The sequence below is a fragment of the Petromyzon marinus genome, chromosome 36, assembly GCF_048934315.1.
Source record: "Petromyzon marinus isolate PM22_M1 ecotype Great Lakes invasive population chromosome 36, UKy_Petmar_22M1.pri1.0, whole genome shotgun sequence".
Taxonomy (NCBI): domain Eukaryota; kingdom Metazoa; phylum Chordata; class Hyperoartia; order Petromyzontiformes; family Petromyzontidae; genus Petromyzon; species Petromyzon marinus.
In genome coordinates this window covers 11,760,126-11,783,000 of record NC_133702.1, presented here as the reverse complement: position 1 = coordinate 11,783,000, position 22,875 = coordinate 11,760,126, and the positions used below count along the sequence as shown (strand labels likewise).

General features: G+C 53.7%; 2 protein-coding genes across 4 annotated transcripts in view; one reads left to right on the top strand and one right to left on the bottom strand.

Moving 5' to 3' along the window:
* The window catches only part of CENPP (centromere protein P), a 74,015-nt gene that overhangs the window by 11,325 nt on the left and 39,815 nt on the right, over positions 1–22,875 (top strand). The gene's annotated exons all lie outside the window — the stretch shown is intronic.
* On the bottom strand, positions 1,904–21,287 carry LOC103091677 (biglycan). 3 transcript variants are annotated; one of them, XM_032966370.2, is made up of 8 exons: positions 20,910–21,287; positions 16,304–16,743; positions 15,366–15,478; positions 14,368–14,581; positions 12,791–12,904; positions 11,632–11,725; positions 10,710–10,848; positions 1,904–9,874 (listed from the first exon to the last, which is right to left on the bottom strand). In XM_032966370.2, exons 2-8 carry the CDS (start codon positions 16,713–16,715, stop codon positions 9,674–9,676), a joined length of 1,287 nt encoding a protein of 428 aa, XP_032822261.2. In that variant the 5' UTR covers positions 16,716–16,743; positions 20,910–21,287; the 3' UTR covers positions 1,904–9,673. The 3 variants fall into 3 exon arrangements, with proteins under 3 accessions (XP_032822261.2, XP_032822263.2, XP_032822259.2); XM_032966372.2 differs by having other exon boundaries at positions 21,087–21,287; XM_032966368.2 differs by having other exon boundaries at positions 20,922–21,284.

Below are 22,875 nucleotides of genomic sequence, written 5' to 3'. Positions count from 1 at the left end.
TGGTAGTCATCTTAGAGGAACCCCACGCGGAACAGGGCGAGAACATATAAACTCAACACAGAAAGGCACCCGAGTCAGGGCTCTTCTTGCTGCGAGGAGCGAGCGTGACTTCCACGCCGCCCTGCTAGCAGTGCGTGCCACCCTTTGCCACCCTGCCAACAACGGTACATAGAAGCCTCATTATCTTTCATCCCTTCTGAGCTGGTGGAGTCATATTGGGACCGTGTGCAAGACAAAGATCCCCCCATATAGCCTTAACACACTGTTGGGGAAAATGCTGTTAGCGAGCACCGAGGAAGGCACAGGGGGTGGCCAACACCACACCCAGCCGCCTTTGTCTCTATCGTGGCAATATTTACACACCGCACCAGATACTCATTTTAGGCCGAGTCGACCTAGGGGAGGCCCAGGACCGGTTCAGATAATCGTCAACGGTGTTGACCACGAGCGGGAATCGAACTCGGGTACATGTTCGTAGCGCAGCGCGCGCTAACCGCTACGCTGCCGCTCCCAATGGACGGTGCCGTCACCTTGGCGTGCTAAAGCATGCGGACACTTGCCTCCACCGTGCCCTCTGCCCGTCCACGACACCTTTGTGTGCGACTGCGAACGTGTCGCGCTCGTCTCCTCGTCGGTGCGTGACTCAAGTTGAGTAGCGAGTCGCTACGCTGCTGCCGCGCACGTGCCCGTGTGCTCCCCGCAAAGCCGTCTCGTAGGCCGTGAAAGCGTTCGTGAGACACTCGCACGTCCCTATTAATATTCCATTACAAACCCGCGAGATCAAGGAGGGGCGCGCACACACGTGGCTTTGATCAGCAGCTTGACTCCTTATTTGGCATTTAGTTAATAGCAGCTGCTAAAATAAATTTTTTTTTTATGTTTTTGTGCGTTGGATTATGTGTTTATCATTCTCGATAAAAAGCCAACAGACATAACCCATCTTTACGTTAAAACGTCCCTTTCATCCCCGGCGTGCGGCTAACTGCGTGGTTTCATTTCTTCGCTCCTGGCTCTCTTGCGGTTTGCTCTGCCATGGACTGCCTCGCTGCCACCACCGTCCAGCGGAATGTATTTATTAGGAAGAGAAATATAGCCCCAAAGAGAAACGGAGCCCCCGAAGAGAAACGTCGCAGTTGAGCAGCGGATACGAGAACATGGCCGAATCTTCAAAAAAGAAACTAAAAAATTTTCATAAAATATTTCACCTGGATAATCCCGTGAGATCCGACGTCTCGTTTGCAAGACGTACGTTAACACGTACGTAGCAAGCATGTCATGACGCGTGTACACACACAAACATACTTGAATACTGTAACTAAATCTCCCCTGAATGTGCCCGATCTCGCTGGAGCTTGGAGGTTCAGCAGCCTTCGGCTTGGTTAGCAGGGGTGTATAACGAGGCATCGATTAAAATCAAACTATACGCTTGCGATTACATTAATTGAATTGCGCGTGTGAGAATTAATACTTTTTTATATACCTTGTCTGTTATGAGTTCTAGTGATGCGAGCTGCAACTGGAGTCGGACAACATTGACCAAAATCGACAAGATTCGATTCTTTAATTGGATCGCGCCTGTGATTCATTAGTGGATTCACAAACGATCGAATATTCAGATGCCTACTGGTGGGTAGAATGGATGGGAGGCTGCCTGGGAACACACCAGGTGTTATAGGCTTGGGCTGCAAGGTGGCCAACAGGTGGCAGCACAGCAAGTGATTCTCAAATCTATCTCTGGGGGAGCTGTGGCTGTAAGCCCCCTTTTTCATATGTGTAGTGGGTTTTCTCTGCACACCTCAGTTTCAACCGGGTCTGAGGCTTTCCTGTGTAAATTAAATTACACCGTTGTTATCGTGGCTGCCATAAGTGAACGGAAGTTGCGGACGCACACACACACGCGCGATGAGACAACCACCAGCTTTATTGCGAGAGGTACACGACGAGATTGTAACGGTGCGCTTCGATGAGCAAGGGCGCACGACGTTGCTCGACGGCACGGAAGCGGGCGGCGAGAGTGAACAGACGAGCTCTCGTGAGTAATCGGAATGTGGTCGTAGGCGGATGCGACTTCACGTAAACCAAACGGGGTCTGCTTCTTCTTGTCCCCCATCGCCTCGTAAACTCGGCTCGCTTGGCGCCCGCTCCCCTACCCCCGTGGTGCAAGCGTGGACGTGGCGTGGCACATAAACAAACAAACAAACAAAATCACCGTTTCCGCTAGAATATGGTACCCTTTAAAAAAAACGCGTACGCAATTCTCTGCAGTAAAGCTGTAATGGAATGTGCAAGACAGCCCATAACTAGCGTTTGATGGATGAGGCTGCCGCGGCGCGGTTAAGGCCGCGCGGTTATGGCTGCGCGGTTGCTGCCGCGGTCATAATACCCCCGTGGTGGGTGCTCACGGCCGCAGCAGCAGCAGGAGGCAGCACCGCTGTCTTAAAGGCCGCGAAGACGACACCAGGGCGGGTTTCAAGGCGGCAGTCGCCGGCGACGGTCGGCGCGCTCACTTTCTATCGTTAACGAGGGATAAATATCGGGGCAGTGCGCGGGTTCCGCGATGCATCCCGGCCTCCCTCGGAAAGTATTTGATCCGCGGTGCACTCGTGGGCGGGGCAGCTATCGGCGAAATGCGGTCTGCATCTTTGAACGGAGTCCTTTAGAGGAGTGCTTTTAAGTCTGCAAGGTTTTGGCAACGCTTTGATCAAAGTGGCGGGTTTCCTCGAGGGCGAGTCCTTCTAAAGGCCGCGCAATTTTCACACGAGAGTGTCGCTCGGTATGGCGCCGTCTCTCGGAGAGTTATCGTGGCGCCCTGCTACGGGCAGCGGTACTGACGTTGCCTATCAAGCCACGCACCGAGCTGGACATATCGCCACGGTGGCTAGGAGATGTTAACTACCTCGCCTGGTACGCAGGAGGTCGTGGGTTCGATGTGGACCTGACGACGCATGTTTATTTGGAGTTTGCGTATCTTTCTCTCCCTGTGGTTGTGTGGATTCTTCGGTTTTTCCCTCCACATTTGGAAACTGGCATTTGGAGTATTTAGCTGCATTCAATTTCCACGTGATAAGCTGCTTGGATGAGCTGTTATTTATGGCCAGGTCGCTTCTGAAAAACAGCTATATAGCTCAGTGGGGCCTTACCTGGTTAAAAACACAAATGTGTTTAGTTTAATAGAGCCCAATCGCAGCTCGGCAGTATCCACCGTACATGTCATTAACATGTGTAATTTCATTACATTTGTAATCTGTAACTAAGTTACACCTCCCTAAAAATAATTCGGAATTTGTATCTAAATCACAGTAAGTTAATTAGCCATGTATATCTAAATGACATTTTCTCCAGTTATGAAAAATTGGTGTGTAAATTACACAACGGAATATGCTTTGCCCATCTCTAAAACCCATTACATATACTACAGCAAACACAAATTGAAAAACATTAATACCGAAGCACAGGCAGGATTCCGTGCGTGCATCGCAAGCTTAAGAATCGTCGTTTATCTGCGTCATTGCACCTCTAGCCAATGCGTTGCAGGTAACAATTGCCAGGACTTGCCCTGGCTGGCGTGTCCTTGGGCCTACGGCCTGAGGGCCGCACGCGGCCCACTGCCTTAAGCTACGCGGCCGCAGGCGGCCTTCCGCTTCGAAAAACGGTGGCCCGCAAACGATATTTATCCGTCGCTGCGAGCGTCTATTGTATCAATCGGGTGCCAGAAGGGAATAATTTAAACTTGGAAGCAACGCTGCGTTTATAACTTCGGCTCGCTCGGCCAATTTTCTGTCGCCGCAAGGGCCTCTTGCGGTGACACAAGTGGCTTGGAGGCATGTGCATGCGTGGTTGCCCGCAAGTTGGCACAGTAGGGGGGGGCACAAGTGGTACATTATGCGAGGCATCTCAGTCAGTCAACCCACGGCTCCTGCATCTGCCCCATGACCTCCTGCCAATGCGCCTTTGACGCAAGTTATTTGATTGTCCTGTTCTTGCCCTGGCTGATGGCCTGCACCCTGCCGTGCGATTGCGCTTCGAGGGCAGCAACCGCAACAGCGGGCACGGGGGTGGTGACAGTGAACTAGGGCTGAACGATTACTCGATTTCAAATCGTAATTTGAAATGATGCGATTAGCAAATCGCAAAGGCTGCGATTTTTTTTTACTTATTGGAATTGGTTTATTATTTATTATTATAACTTTATTTAACTTAACAATTGTTCTATGTTTGATTTTTCTATTTAAATTAAAACATTTTAACAATTGTTCTATGTTTGATTGTTCTATTTCAATTCAAACATTTTAATAAATACATGTTGGAAGCAATTCAACTTATACTTTTAAGTTAGAATATATAGAACAGTTCCTATTTTGATGGTATCATGTGGTAATGCTCCATCACATGTTTTAAATCTATTACACTGAATATTGAACTGAAGTTTGACTTAAAATGTGTTTTATCGCAAATGAAATCGCAATATCTGTCAGAAAAATCGCAATTAGATATTTTCCCCAAATCGTTCAGCTCTACAGTGAACCTGGCGATATTGTGCCTGACAGACGCACTGGGTGGATGGGAGGGCTTTTCGGACACACAGGTGCAGACAAACTGTTTGTGTGCGTGCGTGTTTGTGTTGGGAGTGGACCCAGTCCCATCAGTGAGCTACAGTCGGCGAGACTGCGTTGGCTGGATCATGTAGCCTGCATGCCCAGCCACGCATGCCCAGCCACGCATGCCCAAACAGCTTCTGTTTTGGCTGGATAGAGAGAGTTAAATAGGCGTGAGCACGGGATAGAGAAGAGGTGGGCTGATGTATTTAGAGGATGTGGAGCTGAGTGGTTTTGCATATGAGTCGTACTAGCGGTGTCAAGATCAGCCTCTGGAGGAGGCTCGTCAAGGACTCTACTGGGTGGAGGAGCGACGCTCACAACAAGGAGAGTGCCGGGCAGCTAAATTGCAGATAGCACAGGTGGTGCACCTGCCAGCCATCTCAGTCGGTCAACCAATGGCACCCCTGGGTCTGTTCCGTGACCTCCTGCCAGCGAACCTTCGACGCTTCACATACCGGCCTCAAAGCGCACCTAGCCTGGCGCAAGCACTGTGGTGACATCACCGTCACTTCGCGGCAAATGATCGCTGTTGTTTTTGGGGAGCGGTGGCGGTGTGGTTATTGGAGCACAGCCCTATGAACCCCGGCCATCTGGGTTTGCTACCCGGCCGCAGCTAATATAAGTGGCGAGCGACATCTGGACTGGTCCTAGGGGCCTCCCTTTGGTCAACTCGGCCTCAAATGAATACTCGGCGCTATCTGTAAACATCAGCACCACGCTCGTAGGCTCAGCGTGGCGCTGACTACACCACCCCATCATGTGCTGTGCCGGCCTTAATAGGTGTTCTCCAACTGCAATTGTCCCTACAAGTCTGTAATGTTACATGGGCGCGATGGGGGGCGTGCACTTATGGGGTAGCGGTTAGCACACTGCGTTATGAATCCGGCGACCCGTGTTCGATTCCCGCTCGTGGCCAACACCAGTGACGATTATGTGAACCGGTCCTGGGCATCCCCTAGGAAGACTCGGCATCAAATGAGTACCTGGTGCGGTGTGTAAACATCGCCACTGTGGAGAAAAAGGCAGCTGGGCGTGGTGCTGGCCACCCACCCCCTCGTGTACCGTTCAGGCATTCATAGGTGCTCGCTTAACAGCACTTGCCCCAACAGTCTGTTAAGGCTACACGGGGGGATCTTTGTCTTTGTTTGTGCACTTGTGGATGTTTGCGTATTTTCCATTGTACATCATTGGTATATAAACAGCATTTTTAAATCACCATTTTATGGATCGATTATTCTCTGTCATCTCCATCGGCTGAATGTTGTGGGTGGGGGTTTGTTTGTTTGCTCCCCCCCCCCCCCGCCGGCGCCACACGGTCATCGTATGAACACAAAATTGACGGCTCGCTATTAACCCGAGCGCAAGCGTTTTTTTACATCGCTGTGTTAGCAAAGCAGCGCCGGTGTCTTAAGCGTTCGTAAATAAAACCCGGGTGTGATTTTTATTATTTTTCCGCGGCGGCTTCCTGGATTAAAAGAGACGGTGCACTCTTCTGGGGGTCTGTGAGCTCATGAGGCTCGGCACCGCTGACAGACCTGGGTTCGCATCCCCTTCGGGGGGTTCCAGCGCCGCCTGCCATTAAGCTTGGGCTCTCGAGCGCAGCGAGCCCATTGGTCTCTGCCCGGTTGCTGCACTTAATTTGATAAAAAAAAAATCCAGCTCTGAAAATTAAATACGGTCCGTTCCCCTACAAATGCACGTTGTTTTCGTAAAACGCGAATCGGATATGACGCGATGGTCAATTTATTTAGGGAACACATTTTTTGTGAAAAAGTGGATGCGAATTGGATGTAACGCGATCGAATGAACGGAACTCCGCCGCGCGTGTAGGAATAAGCGGTCGCACGGCTGCCTCCGGCTTAGCGTCACACAAGGCACTGGGATGCTTCTGGATGCTTCTAGGTGCTACCCACGGCGCCTCAGTCTGTTCGGCCTGCGTTCGCATCTCACATGGTATCGTGGACTGTGCTTTACACCCCATATTTATATATTTATTTTTGTCCAAAACGCGGTGTTCTTCAGGAAGGGAACTGCTGCCGCGTCATATGAGATACAGACTGCATGTGGCTTTGATGTCATACGAAAAAAACTCACTCTTGTACGCCAAGCGGCTGGGAAAGTGCTGCCCCCTGCTGTGTCTGGTGGCCATTTCTGAAGGGATCTCAGAGGTAGCTCTGCAACATCCGCTTCCACGGGCTTTTCTCCAACATGAGAGGGGTGATGATGCACTGCCCTGCTAGCTTTCTGAAGTGGGTCCTTCATCTCATTATGCCGATAGCGGAGGGCGGAGGAGTGACACTCACAATGAGTGGAGTGCCGGGCAGCTGGGTTGCAGCGAGCACAGGTGGCGATGCACTGCCCTGCGAGCTTTCAGAAATGGGTCCTCCATCTCGTGATGCCGATAGCGCACGTTGGGATTAAACGATAGAAGAAACAGTTATCGCACACTCGGTGCGCGCGCGGTATTGCGTGAACAGGAATCGAGTGGTCTTTTGATTCGGCGTTTTGACAAGCGTCCTCGATTACCGTTAACCCTGCGGCCACTAAGGGGTGCCACACATCATCAGGATGCAAATTGTTAATTAATTATCACGCGGTAATCGTGATAGCCCTGGGCGTGAAGCCAGTGTGGCGATCTGCGACGGGATTGTCACAGTTTGTGGTCACAGTTCATGTCGTAGAATCACCAAGGTTTTGTGTCCCTCACCCGGAAGGATTTAGGGGTTTTGCCTATATGGGATGCGCTCGCATTACATCACCGCATCCCATATCTACGGCACCTTTCGCCATTATCCAAAACTATGAAAAATAAGAATAGGCTTTACCCTTTTTGCCAGAAAAGGGGTAAAACCTATTCTTATTTTTCACCACATCTCATCTCAACCATTACGATGTCCCACTGTTGTGGTTTTTGTTGTTGAGCCTGGGGGGCAGGCGGGGGAGACTGGGATGATGACAGCTGTCTTTGTGCCGGCACACGGTGTGAACGCATCGCCGGCCTAAACGTGGGCGTGAGTCTGCCGCTAGCGGTGGGGGGTGGCGATGTCCGCAAATGGTTATTTTTTTGCAGTTTAAGTTATTTTTGTCAATCGCTTTTTTTCTTAATGTCGACCGTCCCGTTCGTGTCACCTCCTTTGGGTCCCATTGGGGGTTTTTGTGCCGTTTTTTGTTCTCTCCATTTTTCCCCCTATCAGCGCATTGCCACAGCATCCTCATTCTTCACATATCGTTTCCGTAATTTGTTCGCGATGGATTCTGACGCTCGCGTTTAGCGCGAGTGCATGCACGCGTGTCATGAGCGCGAGGACCGATATTACTTGGAATCAGTTTATCGTTGCGTTTCCAGCGAGCGCGCAGCTGGGGGGGGGGGGGGGGGGGTAGTGGCGGGGGGTGGTCGCTTCACTTGGCAGGCCAAGGGCAGCCAGGTCTGCGCAGCGCTCCATACGAGCTCCACCATAATGGAGCTCGTTTCACGCATCGACCGAACGCGCGAGTCCTTCGTACGGCTGTCGTCCGCGGCGAGTCCGGGAAAGTTGTCGGCCACCGACTTTGTTGTTTTTTTTTACTTTACTTACGCGCGTACCGGAACCCTGTTTTAATGTACGGCGATTTCAAGTCGGCGTGGAACAGCGCGTACACCACGCAGAGCGACGGTGCCACGCCGCTTTGAGATCGCGAGGCGGAAAAACATTTGACACACGCGTGGAGGAGGATGGAGCCGGTCATGTGACCTTCGGGGGAGACCCCACGAGGGGGGGGCCGCTATTTGTTTAGTTTGCATTCGATTTGGAAAAGTGTGTTCTTGACTTTGAAGAATGGTCGGTGCTTCGCAAAGGATTCTCGCGGAGAAGCTTTCACGGGTTTGCAAGACTGCCCCCCCTCCTCGGTTTTTTTCTTGGACCGAGTGTTCGCAGGGGAGTTCAAAGTAACGCGGCCGTTAAAATGTAAGGGTGTAGCGAATGCTTGCCCGATTGGTTAGCTGTTAAATACCATACAGCATTTAGGAAAATTTACTCATGGTATTATGATTTATTGTTATTCTCTTTATCCCAGGAAAGCCTCGTCGGGTGTCAGGAGGGTCCTGCCGGGTGTTCGAACCAAACAAAGCGGATGACGATCGCTGTGCGTTTCCCAATTCAGTGACTTGGCGGGCAAGGTTTCCACTGCGGACGGTGACGTTGGCACACAGTGGCCGGTGACGTTGGCATACAGTGGCCAGGGGACTGCAAGGTAATGGTTGACTTTACCGGTGCGGTGTGAAACTTGACGCGGGAGTTGGTGCCATGAGCACTGGTTAACAGCTGTGCCTGCTACGCTTCCCCTTTACATCACTTTGTACGTGTGTGTGTTGAACTTCTCTCGCACCGTACGTAGCCAATCACGCTAATCGGAGAGTGCGGGAGAAGGACAACAAACTAACACACACAAAGCAGTTCTAAAGAAATTCGTTTTCAATGTAGATTTTAAAAGTGCGTGGCTCCAGTGGTTTCCTAATATCGGAAGGAAGAGTGTTCCAGACAGCTGCAGAAGCGCATCTGAGAGCGCGCGATGCGGTGACTACCGCCTTTCTCAGACTTTTAGCGAATATTGGAATGATTTTGTTTTGTTTCTTTCAAAACGGACGCTTCGATTTAACCGACTTGGGCGCTCGTGCTCGCGGCGCTCGACAGGCATGGGTGGTGCGCATGGGCTGGCTCGCTGGCTGGCTCTATCAGTCTCTTTGGCTGGCTGGTGGCCTGGCTAGTGGGCTGGCTGGATGTGTAAGTGTAGCTGGTTAGTTAGCCAGAAGACTAGCTGGCTTCCAGGCTAGCGGGTTAGCAGGCTGGCTGACTAGCTATGTAAGTATATGTTCAGCTGGCTGGCTGGCTTTGTATGTCTCTTTGGCTGGTTAGCAAGCTAGCAGGCGAGCTGGCTTTGTAAGCGTCTGTTTGGTTGGCTGCAAGACTGTGGTTGGCTGTGTACCTGGCGGGCTAGGGGACTGGCTAACCGGCTGTCTAGTTGTCCCCGTGTAAGTGTCCGCTTGGGTTGCCGGATTACCCGGCGAGTGTAAATGCGGCCCGCGCAGGCCGCGGCGGCTATTTGCGGTAGTTGCTGCCAAAGTGGATTGCGTTGTGGTTGTGGACGCAGCGGAAGACGCTGGGTGGGACCTCCCAGTACTTGACGGGGTTGTCGTAGAGCGAGATGCCGGCATACTGGGCGCGCTTGGGGCTGAACACCGTTGGGCAGAAGTCGGTGGGCTTCACCTCCTTGATCTTGTTGCTGTGCAGGTAGACCACCTGTGCGGGATCACATGGCACGGGGGAACTAACTATAACCAATTATGACACTTTTTTATTTTACCAGATAAGGCCCACTGAGCTATGTAGCTCTTTTTCAGAAGTGAGCTGGCCTCAAATTATAGCTCAACGAAGTGGCTTATCATCACATGGAAATGTATTGCAGCCAAATACTCTAAACGCCTGATATTGATTCTACGTGTGGAGGACCCAGAGAAAAATCCACACGACCACGGGGAGAGTGAGACGTGCAAACTCCAAATATACAATAGGCATCGTCAGGGTCGGGTTCGAACCCACGACCTCCTGTATACCAGGCGAGGTAGTTAACATCTCCCAGCCATCGTGGTGCCCAGGTATGTGGGCCCCCCCGTGGCTCAATGGGTTCACAGTGGCCGTGTCGGAGCGCTGAGCCGACGCGAGACGGTACGAGAGTGACCGAATCCTCGGCACGGGTGGAGGAATCGAGCGGTGCAATTGTAGTAGCGACTGGAGAGTGGTGAGGAGAGGCGACTGACCGCCGGTGAGAGAGCGACTCGGCTTGGCTTGCGTAAGTCTTTCTAAATCCGGTGCGTGTTGCATTTCTGGTGTGGTGCGTGTGTGCATTGCTTTGGTGGTCGAATGCTTTCCTGTTGGTTTATGCTGCATTAGTGGTTTATTCTGCATTTGCAGTGTGTGTTTGACGGTTTGCGTTGCCAATTTGTGTTGCGTTGGCGGTGTTGTCTGCTGGTAGTGTAATTTATTTGTATCTGTTAGTGGTGTGTTCTGTCTTTGTGGTGGTTGCGTTGCGATGGCGGTGTTGCAATGGTCATGGCGGTGGTTGCTTTGCACGCACGTTGAGGCTGCGGAGCTTGGACAGGCCCGGCGGCACGCTGACCAGGAGGTTGTTATCCAGGTGAAGCTCGCGCAGGTTGCCGCTCACGGCGAGGCTGCCATTCTGCACCTCTGTGATCTTGTTGTAGCTCAAGCCCAGTCTGAGTTGCACACGCACGCCACACGCACGCCACACGGGTCTACACGGGTCTACACGGGTCTACACGGGTCTACACGGGTCTACACGGGTCTACACGGGTCTACACGGGTCTACACGGGTGTGCACGCACAGCACATGCACGCACACGGGTGTGCACGCGGGTGTACGCGGGTGTACGCGGGTGTACACGCACAGATATCCATCACCAATGTTGGCTTCTGATTGGAAATCGAATTCGGTTCACAAGGGTTCACGGCGCAGTGCACTAACTTCTGCGCCACGGCTCACCCCGACTTACATACGGCACAAAGACCAGTCCCTCATATAGCCTTAACAGACTTTTGGGGCAAGTGCTGTTAGTCAGAAACTCTGAAGGTGCTCCTATGGGTGGCCAGCACCATGCCCGGTCGCTTTTGTCTCCCTCGTGGTGATATTTTACACACCGCACCAGGTACTGGATTTGAGGCTGAGTCGACACAAGGGAGGTCCAGGACCGATTCATGCATGCACGCACACATAGAGGCAATGCAATCACACACACACACACGTGATAAATGCCAATGCAACAGGACCCTCTTGAGACTCGGCGAGGCTCTCCCGGGTTGTATCACAGCATCTTTGTGGCTAAACAAATACGATGGTGGTGGGAAATTGACCGCACGCGGTTTGAAGTGTGGGTGGAGGGGGTGGGAAGTGATGACGGTGACGGTGTTGACGATGCGCGCTCGGCTGCGTTAGGCTGCGCTTCACGTGGACGTGGTGATGTAAATGCTACGGCGCTCACCGGAAGAGGTACGGGTACCCGAAGAGGTCTTCATCCTCAATGGCAACGATCTCATTTCCCTCCAGGTGCAGCTCCAGCAGGGAGTTTGGCAGCTCTGTGGGCACAGATGAAGAGTAGACCAATGTGGCCCAGTGCAAGCCCTTCCGGACAGTTGCAGAGCTTGCACCACCTTCGTCCCGGTTGCGCTGTCGACCTCGCAGCACGAGATGCGCTCGGATGCCACGCAGCTACCTTACGAGATCCCTTGAAGTGACCTCTGGTCCACACAGTAGGGGGCAGTACTCTCCCACCCCGCTCTATCACAGAGATTGATGTTCGTCACCATGACAGTCAAACTGATGTTTTCATTCTCAGAGCTGAAATTTGACCAAATTGAGTGCAAAAATCAACTTTTGCTGGGATGGAGTTTTTGTGCAGAAATTGTTGTCGCTGAGACCATCAACTCGCTGAGCTCGAGGGCACGGTTTAATTACAGGCACTCGGCGGTGCTTGCTCAGCGCTCTGACCTCTGAGACATCCGGGCCACCTCGCATCTCCTGCGGAACCCAAATAATTTTTTTCTTGTGCGGCCGACCGGGCCATTAGCCCACGCGCACAGGGGGCGCCATCGGCAGACTCCACGCGTCGTCCCGCGGCGGAAAGCCCCTCGGCACGCCGGGCACCAGATTAGAGTCTGACTTCGGGGGCCTCCTGGCAGAGCGTCCCGCGACCGGCGGTGTCGTCACGGCGACACATGGGTCGGCTTTGCAACCGCGAGCCATGCCAAGCCACCCCACCCCGCTCACCCTGCCTCTATCCTGCAGCCCCGCCCGCTCTCTGTCTCTGTGTGTTAAACAAAAGCGTGGGTTCAGCGCGCAAATGGAGCGATGGTTTTAGCTCGAGTCGCCGTGAAAAGTGGTTCGTAAGTTTCCCGGGATCGTTGGGAGGCAGCGAGGCTGTCATCCAGCAGTGGATAAGAATGCGGAACAAAAAAAATACCGAGCAAAAGCCTCAAAGTGCATTGAAGAAACGTGTAAAAAGTTTTTTTGAGGAATGCATCAAAGCTTATCATCATCATCTGCCCCTCCCGCACAACTGCCTCCCACCCCACCTCACCCACACGACCACGACCGACGCCGCTGTGCCCGTGCGGCGGCGTTGCCGGCACCTCCGCGCTCACCCTTGGGCAGCTGCGTGAGCTTGGAGTAGGAGATGCGGATGTAGGTGAGCTTGTCCAGGCCGTTGAAGGCGCCCACCTCGATGCCCGAGCTTGGTAGCGGGTTCTTGCCCAGCTCTGGCGTGGAGGAGGCGGGAACGAATCGCGCGGCAGATTAGAAGACGCTTGCCCACCCGCTGATGACGATTTACTAAACTCTCCATACTAAATTTGTATTTTACCAGGTAAGGCCCCTTGTCGGCTAACGAAGCTTTCATAGAATGCCACAAATGATATCTCGACGAAATGGCTTACGATGTGGAACATTTAAAGCAGCTGTCACGTGTTATGTTGATTTTAAATGTGGGGGGGGAAAAACTGGAGGACCCGGAGAAAAATCTACGCGACCACAGGGAGAGAGACACGCAAACTCCAAATATACAGCAGGCGTCAGTGTTGGGATCGAACCCATGACCTCCTGCGTACCAGGTGAATGGGTATGAGTCTGCCAGTAGTCTGGTGGTGTGGGGGGCGGGTGTGGGGGGCGATCATCGGTGCCGTGCGTAAACCCATTGCTCTAATTTGTGAGTAATTCAGACTTGGCAAAATTTTAACCATGGCACTGGTGCACAATCTGGCCACCTCATTTCAGGTGACGAAATGAACGCTCGACACGTACACTCGCAGCCAATGTTCCGATTCGTAATTGGATGTTGGGGTTCGGCCGCGTAATGATCTGGGTCGGGGGTCTGCAACCAAAGTAACAAGAAAGAGCCATTTTTTCTGAATTCGGTAACGCTGCGCATTGTTTTTATAATGCGAAGTGGATATAACGCGATGATTAATGTATTAGGGAACACTTTTTTTTATAACGCGGATTTAATTGGATGTAATGCGATCGAGCAACCAGGACTATGTCGCGCGAGTAGGAATAAGCGGTTGTCACGGCTGCCTCGGTGTAGCAGCATCATCATCATCATACGAGGAATTGGGATGCTTCTAGATGCTCCCAACACGCCTCAGTCTTTGTTCGGCCTGCGTACGCATCTCGCACGTTATCGCGGACGGTGCTTTTTACCCTATATTATAGCAGCCCTTAAAGAGCTCCATGGGACTCCGTAGCCGCAGGTTGCCGAACCCTGGTTTGGGTCATTAGGAACCCTCCACCACTCAATGCAGCTAATCTAATTAACTGTCACGCGCACAAACGTTTAACAATGCGACGGATAGTATCGTTTCACCTCATCGGCGAATCGAGTTTTGTCTGGCTTCCTGCATCGTTCCTCTGACTCTCCCGATCTTTACCTAATACGGTTGACCTCGTTTCAAGTGGAACGTCGCGTATCTAATTGCCACATTTTGTGAGGATCGTTATGCAACTTGCGATATTCATCTCACTCCGGCAACAATAATGAATAGTAATAATAATTACCAGCCTGTTGTGAAACGCTTGACAATTCATTAGTTTGGCCGCGTCGGTTGGGCCAGGGTTCCTTAATGGCGCAGATTCGACGCAGATCACTGCGCGGGCAAACCCCCGAAAATCTACGGCGAATCCCGAGCGAACTGCGCGCACGCTTGCGATGCTCTCGCTCTCTCACCGATGACGTGGAGCTGCCCATTGTTGATGAACGTGTCTTTGGGCACGCGCTTGATTAAGTTCTCGTGGACCCGCAGCTCGATGAGCGAGGGCGGTAGCCCCGTGGGGACCTCCGTGAGGCGGTTGTGGGAGATGTAGAGCTTGTCCAGGCTCACCATGGGCGCAAACGCCTTGGGGTGTATCTTCGCTATGAGGTTGTTCACCAGGAACAGCGCCTGCAAGGGTCGCAAGGGTGATGAGTGCGTTAGCGACGCCCGTCTGTAGCGGTGGGGGGGATGAATAAATTACTAAAACTAAACTATTTTAATTTTACCAGGTAAGGCCCACTGAGCTGTGTTGCTCTTTTTCAGAAGCGACCTGACCCCAATTGATAGCTCAACAAAAGTGACTCATCGTGTGGAAGTTTATAGCAGCCAAATACTCTGAACGCTAACTCACCGAAGGACAGCCGAGTCTGGACGAAGTGCGAAGCTGCGTTGTGCGACTCGACGTGGAGGAAACCGAAAAAATATTTACGTGTTTGGCACGGTGATGTGTGGCCCAATGGAAGTGCGCCCTCCCACTACTTGTTGCAGAGGTTCGATAATGACCAGGCCGCCCTGGTCATTACTGCCGGTATGTTAACCGTAAAATTACTCCACGCCATCCACTTCATGGTGGACGTTAGGGCTCCCAACCTTTTGCCATTTATTAAAAATTGCACCGCGACTGACTCTGTTGAGATTACACGCAACAGCAATCATCCCCTCCACCCTCCCATCCTACTGGCAGGACCTATGCTCGTTCTCAAGCCAGCCGCCGAGTTACCTTGTGCCCACAGGGGACAGCTGGCTCTGTGGGTGCCCATTCAAAATGGTTTGAACTGAGACAGTGAGACGTAAATCGCTTAATTGCGCGTAAAGCACTGCGAGACTCCACGGCATGAAGGAGTTCTGGCCCTCAATATCAAACCGTCGTCGTCATTATTATCCTGATTGTTCTGTTGCTGCTGCTGCTCACATGCAGCTGGGCCAGGCCCTTGAAGTCGTCTTGCTTGATCTCTGTGATCTTGTTGCTCTGGAGGTCGACCATCCGCGCGTCCTTCGGGATGCCGGCCGGCACCGACTTGAGGCCTGGGGTCGGCGCGAAAGAGGTCGCAGGTCACGGGGGTTGGGGGGGGGGGAGTTGTGGAAGGTGTCGAGCCTGAAAGGTCTCAGCAGTAAAAACAAAAAGACTAAACTAATTTTATTTGACCAGGTAAGGCCCACTGAGCTGTGTATATATCTCTTTTTCAGAAGCAACCTGGCCACAAACGATAGCTTGTGTGGATATTTCTTGTAACACATGGTGTTGATTCTAAATGTGGAAGTAAAAACCAGAGGACCCGAAGAAAAATCCACGCGACCTAGGAGAGCGTGAGACACAAACTCCAAATATACAGTAGGCATCAGCGTCGGGATTGAACCCACGACCTCCTGTATACCAGGCGAGGTGGTTGACAGGACAAAAGGAATTCCAGACAGTCGGAGCAGCATCAGAGGAAGAGCGACTTCCCACGGAGCGGAACATCGTATTCGAATTTTTTTCACTCGCATTTATTGAAAGTATTCTTTGGGTCTTTCGGTAAATTCACGTTGATAGGATCCAAGAAAATAACAAAAAATTATGACGTTTCGATTGTAACGCAAGCAGGCGTCATCGGGAAGACTTTTCCCGATGACGACCGCTTGCGTGGCGATCGAAACGTCGTAGTTTTTTAAAATTTTCTTTGAACCTATCTACGTGGACTTTACCGAAAGACCCAAAGAATATGAATTCCTGCAGTCACGACAGCTTTAAGTCAAAGTTGATTGAAAGTTTTTCGAAAAATGCAAGCGATTAGGCGGATGAGGAGCGGCGAGGACACCGACGGGGGGGGGGGGGGGGGGGGGCGCGAACGAGAATTCCGTCGCGCTCACCAAGATCGGAGCACTGCACCACACGCAGGCTGCACTGGCAACCGAAGGGGCACCCCACGGAGGGGGGCTGAGGGGGCGCCACGGGGGAGGTCGGTGGTTTGGGCGCCGCCGGTGGTTTGGGCGCCGCCGGTGGTTTGGGCGCCACCGGCGGACGTATCCCGGGGTAGCCCGAGCCCCCGGGCAAATACCCCGAGTCTGTGCCATCCCCAGAGAGTTCCAGGGCCTCGTCCGCCGCCGCGAAATCCAGAAAGAATTGCGGTTGGCGCGGCCGGCGCGGCACCGCCGGGCTGCTCCAGCGCTGCTGCTGCTGCTGCCGCCGCCCCGCGCCGGTGCTCAAGGCCGCCGTGGCCGCGAGGGTGAGGAGGAACGCGGCCGTCAACAGCCACGCGGGGCCCGCTCGTGCTGCAACCATGTTGGGGGGGGCGAAGGTCCTCGACGGTCTGAGGGAGGGGGAGGGGCACGGCAGGGCGGCGCAGAGCCGCGAGTTCGCATCGTCATCTGGTTTTACTTTTGTTTTATTTTCCTCTTATTCTGGTTGACGACAATCTGCGGATCTCCCATGTTAGGATAGCGGGATGTAACTGGAGAGAAGAGAGAGGAGAGACGCACAGAGAGACTATCCGAGCGGCCCCGACCACAATGGCGCTTGGAAGCAGCAGCTGCATTATTATCAGGTGCTTCATTCTTGGAGATGGAATGCTGCGGTGCTGGAGTAGGGGGGAGGGGCCAGGGGGAGGGGGGCTCGAAACCCCCCCCCCCGCTCCCCCCCCTCACCCTCGGAGTGCCCCCTGCATGAGCGACCTCGCTGGCCGAAAAGCCATTCGTGTGTGATGCGAGCGAGCGTAATTTGTGCAGTCGATTATTAAGCTGCTGAGCTATTTTAATTGGATCTCCCGGGAGGTGCGAGTGGATGTGCGTGTCTGTGCGTGCGCGCGTGTGTATGTGAATGTGGCGAGCGGTAGTGTAGCTTTTAGCGTGCTGCGCTACGAACTCGGCAAGATCGAGTTCAATTCCTGTTCATGGCCAACACCAGTGACTATTAAATTAACCGGTCCTGGACCCCCCCTCCCCCTAGGTCGACTCGGCCTCAAATGAGTACCTGGTGCGGTGTGTAAACAATCCCCCACTGGGGAGACAAAGACGGCCAGGCATAGTGGTGCTGGCCACCCACCACCTTGTGTGCCATGCCGGCCTTCATAGATGCTACTTGCTAAGAGCACTTGCCCCAACATTCTGTTAAGGCTACACGGGGGGTCTTTGTGCATGCGTGCGCGTGTCCTCGCTGCTCCCGCATGGTTGTGCTCTGAGTGTTGGAGCCAAGAGGCGCGACACAGCACGCGTCTGCCTCTACGTGCCGCAGCCTGCCAGCTATCCTGAACCACGCTCACCCCCCCTCACCCCCCCTCACCCCACTCACCCCGCTTGCTCAGCTCACCCAGTTCACCTCGCTCACTCAGCTCACTCAGCTCGCCCTGTTCAGCTCGCTCACCCCACTCACTCCATTCACCCTGCTCACCCCATTCAGCCCGCTCACCTTGTTTTATCCCATTCACCTTGGTAACCCCACTCCCCTGCTCACTCCGCTCACCCCGTGTATCTCACTTACCCCGCTCACCTCTCTCACCTTTCTCGCTCCACTCACCTCGCTTAGCCCTACTTAACCTCATCCTGCTCACCTCATTCACCTCGCTCACCTTGCTCACCCCACTCACCTTACCCTGGGACCCTGATTCCAGCTCACCACACTCAACAACTTGGTGTGTGTGTGTTGGTATATTTGTGTGTGGGTGGGGATGGGTGCTGCACTACGAACCTGGCCGCCCGAGTTCGATTCCCGCTCACGACCAACACCAGAAACGAATTTCTGAGCCAGTCGTGGGCCCCCCTAGATCGACTGGGCCTCCTCTAGCCTTTGAGTACCTAGTGTGGTGTGTAAACATCGCCACTAGGGAGGCAAAGGTGGCCGGGCGTGATGGTGGCCACTCACCCCCTTCGTGTGCCCCAACAGTCGATTCAGGCTGTGGGGGGGGATCTGTGTGTGAGAGTGGGTGTGTGCGAGTGGAACAGTGGTGGAGTGGTTCACATACTGCGCTACAAATCCCGGCGATTCCGAAAACGAATGGCAAATATCTGAACCGGATTTTGGCCTCTCTCGGGTAGACTCAGCCTTAATATGATGAGCATCTCGGCGCGTAAAAAAACATCGTAAGGCAATGGACAGCTGCGCATCTTCTCCGTTCCTTAATATGCGCTCACTTAACAGGACTCAGACCCCCAACGGTCTGCTGTGGGTCTAACCGGGTATCTGTCGTCCTCCTTCGTTTGGCGTACAAATTCGAGTGTAGCCTCTCTTCTCTCCGTGCTTGTGTATTCCGTGGCATTTCCCCTCTCTGTCCCCGCTCTCTCTGCGCTGTTTGTGTTATTCCCCCGCCCCTGTCGTTCCGGCCCTTCAGCGGCGCTAGCGCTCACGAGCAGCTCCGTTGTAATCTTTGGCAGCCGACGCGAACGTGCGCCTGGGCCGTTCAAGACGGGACTTGCCTTGCGCCGGGGAGGTTTGCATGACAGCGTCGAGCGAGAGAGCTCGCGAAGGAGGGATTTGCTCGGAGGCATGGTCTGGTTGGTGGGGTGGGGGTGGTTTTGGGGGGGGGGGCGCGAGAGCATATTTTTTCGAGCCCACCACCACCACCACTACGAGCACGGCTTTAGCACCGAGCCCCTCGCTCGCTCGGCGACCAACAGGAAGTGGGCGGATTTGCGTGCTCAAACCCGGCACGGCATTTCGATTGTAAACAAAATAAACGAGATAAAAAAAAATTCCGGAGCTTTTCTCGCCGTTTGAGTTATGAGACCCATGCGCTGGCTCATGCCCGCCATGTTGTGGAGCTGGCGATTCCCCAGTCGCGCCTGGGAATCCCCGTGGCTTTTGCCGATGTTGAGCGTCTCGACGCGAGAGGGTACGATTCCTGGCCACGGCCAAATGGCGGTTCGGTGGGCGTTGTCTGGAGCGGTCCTGGCACCAGTCTCTGCATCACCGATTCGCACTGACCGGCGCGGTGAAGTACGGTTGAACAACCCCCGTGACCAAAACGGCGGGGGGGGGGGGGAGGCCTTTGGCCAACAGCGGATTAACAAGGTGCTGTAAATTGTTACCATCAATAAATGGGTTAATGTCAGCCCTGCTGCAGCCACTAGGGGCGCTACCATTCACTGCAGCGCACCAATTGGCATCGCGACAACTCTGTTGAGCTGCTGGCGTCGTGCGGCGGGCGGATCGTCCGGTCGGTGCCGAATATTTTCGGCGATGTTTATTCGTCCCTCCCGTAATTTCCAGTTGTGTTTGCGTTCGGTGGTGCCCTGTTGGGTTCACATATAACTCTGGCTTCTGGGAGAAAAAAAAAACTGAATAAATGGGGTCTTGTTTCTCCAGATTTGTAAGGCACATAATCTGATAAGGGTTGCAAATCTGCAGGCTTTCACTAAAGCCCTGCTTTGTTAGTATTCTCTTACCGCAAGATTCTTACCACGACATTTTTTAACTCATGCAGAGATTAGTCGGCGCGCCTCGCCCCCCCTCCCTTCGAAGAACTTTAGTTTTTCGATGGGAGATCGTGGGTTCAATCCCGACCCTGACGCCTGCTTGTATGTTTGGAGTTTGCGGTGTCTCTCTCTCTCCCCGTGGTCGCGTAGATTTTTCTCCATGTCCTCCGGTTTTTTTCCCTCCACAATTAGAAACACGCGTTTAGAGTATTTGGCTGCTGTAAATGTACACGTGCTAAGCCGCTTCATTTGTCCATCATTTGTGGCCAGTTTGCTTCTGGAAAAAAGCGATATCCCTCGGTGGGCCTTACCAGGTAAAATAAAAAAAAACTAGTTTCTAGTTTTTACCTAGCCGGCACTGTTGAGATGCTCTGTTTGAATCTCGGTTTGGGCCGCCCCAATCAAGGTTGAACCAGGTTCTCGAGCGCCGCAGGTTTGTGTGACGGTCTCGGTCCGATCGCCATTGACCGCGCAAACTGCTCTTTGCGTCGGTTATCCCCCCACCCCCGAATGGCGCGCCTCAAAATCCACTTGGGAATCTGTTCCCGTAACATCACTTTCTCCCGAACCGTGTTCGACACAAGGTGGTGCACTGCTAACAAGCGGAACTTAACCACCACAACCTTAATTGGCAAAACGCAAGTTTTTGCACTCTGGCGCCAAACACGGCAATTATAACGTTCTCCAGTTTCTCTGCGTCTCGGTTTTAATCACCAGCGCCTCGGGTGATGCGGGGACGCCGCCGCTGCTATCTCCTCGCTGCTGGGGGGGTGGGCAGGACGGGTAGCACCTGGGGGGGTGTGCGTACGTGCAATGCATACCTGCAGACTCGCGTGCCATACGTGGCGACCTCTCCCGAGTTTTAGCGACAGGCTGCCCATTTTCAAAGCGAAAATTACATCACATTTTTTTTCTACCAAAAACTTTGTCGACCCGTTTCTATCAGCTTTGCAAATCTGGTTTGCAATTAAAGGGTTCAGCCTACCTCTCGAATCGGTGTAGGTCGGCAAGTATGGCGAGCCTGCGTACCCATGCGTGTGCGTGCGGACCCGAGTCCCTGCGTGCGTACCTGCGTGCGTACCTGCTGTACCCGTCGTCCGTTAGATGCGGTACCGGCGTACGGGTCGAGTTTTGCGAGTTTCCTCTCGGCCGCTTGCGACGTGAGAATAACACTGACAACAGCAACACCACCACCAAAACAGCGATGACAGCAAAAACAACGTCAGCGACAGCAGCAGGAGCTTACGGAGCGTTGGTGGCGGCGTGCGTCCCGCGTGCGTCTCGGCCCGTTCCCCGCGAGCGCGGTAACTCTGTGGAAATGCTCGCGCAGCGTGACGTCGCCTCTTTCCTGCCCTCGTCTACCCCTCACCCCTTCCTCGACTCCCCTCCCTCCGTCTCCCTGTACGCTCCCTCGCTTGCTTGCGTGCCACGGAGAGGGAGGCACCGGGAAAGGAGCGGCGGCAGCTGCGCGGTGCGGGTGGAAGAGGGGGGAGATACAGGGGGGGATCTTGAGGTGGGGGGGGCGGCTTTTGTGTGCACCGCGTAACGTGTGGACTCGACTCGTGTGGAAGAGACTCGTTCAAGAGGCCAGATGAGGTCTGCGCTTTGTGGTGTTGTCTTAAGCGTCGCGGCAGCTGCCCCACCCCCGCCCGGCGGTGCGCTCCTGTGCTGTGCTCAGAGCCAATTACGGCCTGGATCCTAATGAAGTGTTAAATTATAATTGAAGCCAGCCGAGCAAGGGGGTGGCAGGGGGGCGACGCGGTGGGGGGTGCGCGGGGGGTAACAATTGCGCTGTGATGTGTTTCTGGGTCGTGCCGGCGTGTTGCTCGTTTCGACCTTTCGCCCACGCGGGCTGGGAGAGCAAAAAAAACGTTGGAACGTCGTGCCGGACAGCCTCGCGGTAAAAAATTCGAAACGCTCACGGGAGAGCGATGCTGGGAGTGTGATCTGGTGTGAGTGTGTGTGGTGAGGGGGGTGGAGGGGGTCCGAGACCCCTGATGTCACATGACTGGAATGCCCCTCGACTGGCGGCGGAGCAGCAACGGTCGCGTCACGCTCTGCGCCACGGAGGAACGCTCACTCAGCCGCTCACATGAACTCGCTCCCATGATGCACCACTCATTGCTGCCCTCTTCCACGATGCACTGCTCACTCCGCCACTCACACGGTCCCTCTCCCATGATGCACCGCTCACTGCTGCCCTCTCCCATGATGCACCGCTCACTCTGCTGCCCCTCTCCCACCGAGGAGAGTGAGGGATGAAATCCGCCCTGGTGCAGGGCCTGGGGGGATTGTCGCATCGCCTGATCGCAAGAGATGGCAGCCGCTTAGAGAAGCCTTCCCCCAGCAGACGATTGATCATGGCCAATGATGATGATAATTAATCTTAATGGGCTTCCCACGAGTTTTACATCGCTGCACGACTCTCCCTCCCTTTTCTTTCTATATCAGATTCTCTTTGACTTATTCACTTTCCCACCCCGGCACTCTTCTCATCATCTCTCCTCCTCTCCCTCTTCCTCTGTCCTTGCGTCCTCCTTGCTTGTGCCCCCCCCCATACTCTCTCTACCCAGCACACTCCCAACGTTTGCCCTCTGCCCCTCCTATCTGTTCTGCACTCTCTCTGACCCTCCACACCACCCCTCCTCTCCCTACATCACATCCACTCTCTAAACTATTTTCCAGGAGATAATCATTGTTTATGTGCGCCTGGAGACTGTCGTCCTGTTTACACAAACCGGCCTGACCACGGCACCCTGAAGGCTGAGGGGCTCTCTTGTTTCAGTTTCCTGTGCGGCACGTTCATTCGTTTGCGAGCGCGCTGCGCTCTACGATCCGCGTTCAGTTCCCGTGGACGGCTGATACCGGTGACGATTGTCTGAACTGGTTGCGGGTCTTCACCAGTTTTACTCTGCCTTAAATGAGCACCTGCTGCGCTGTGCCTATACATCAGCACTGGGGAGACAAAGGCGGCCGGGCGTGGTGTTGGCCACCCACCCCGTCGTGTGCTGTGCCGGCCTTCATAGGTGCTGGCT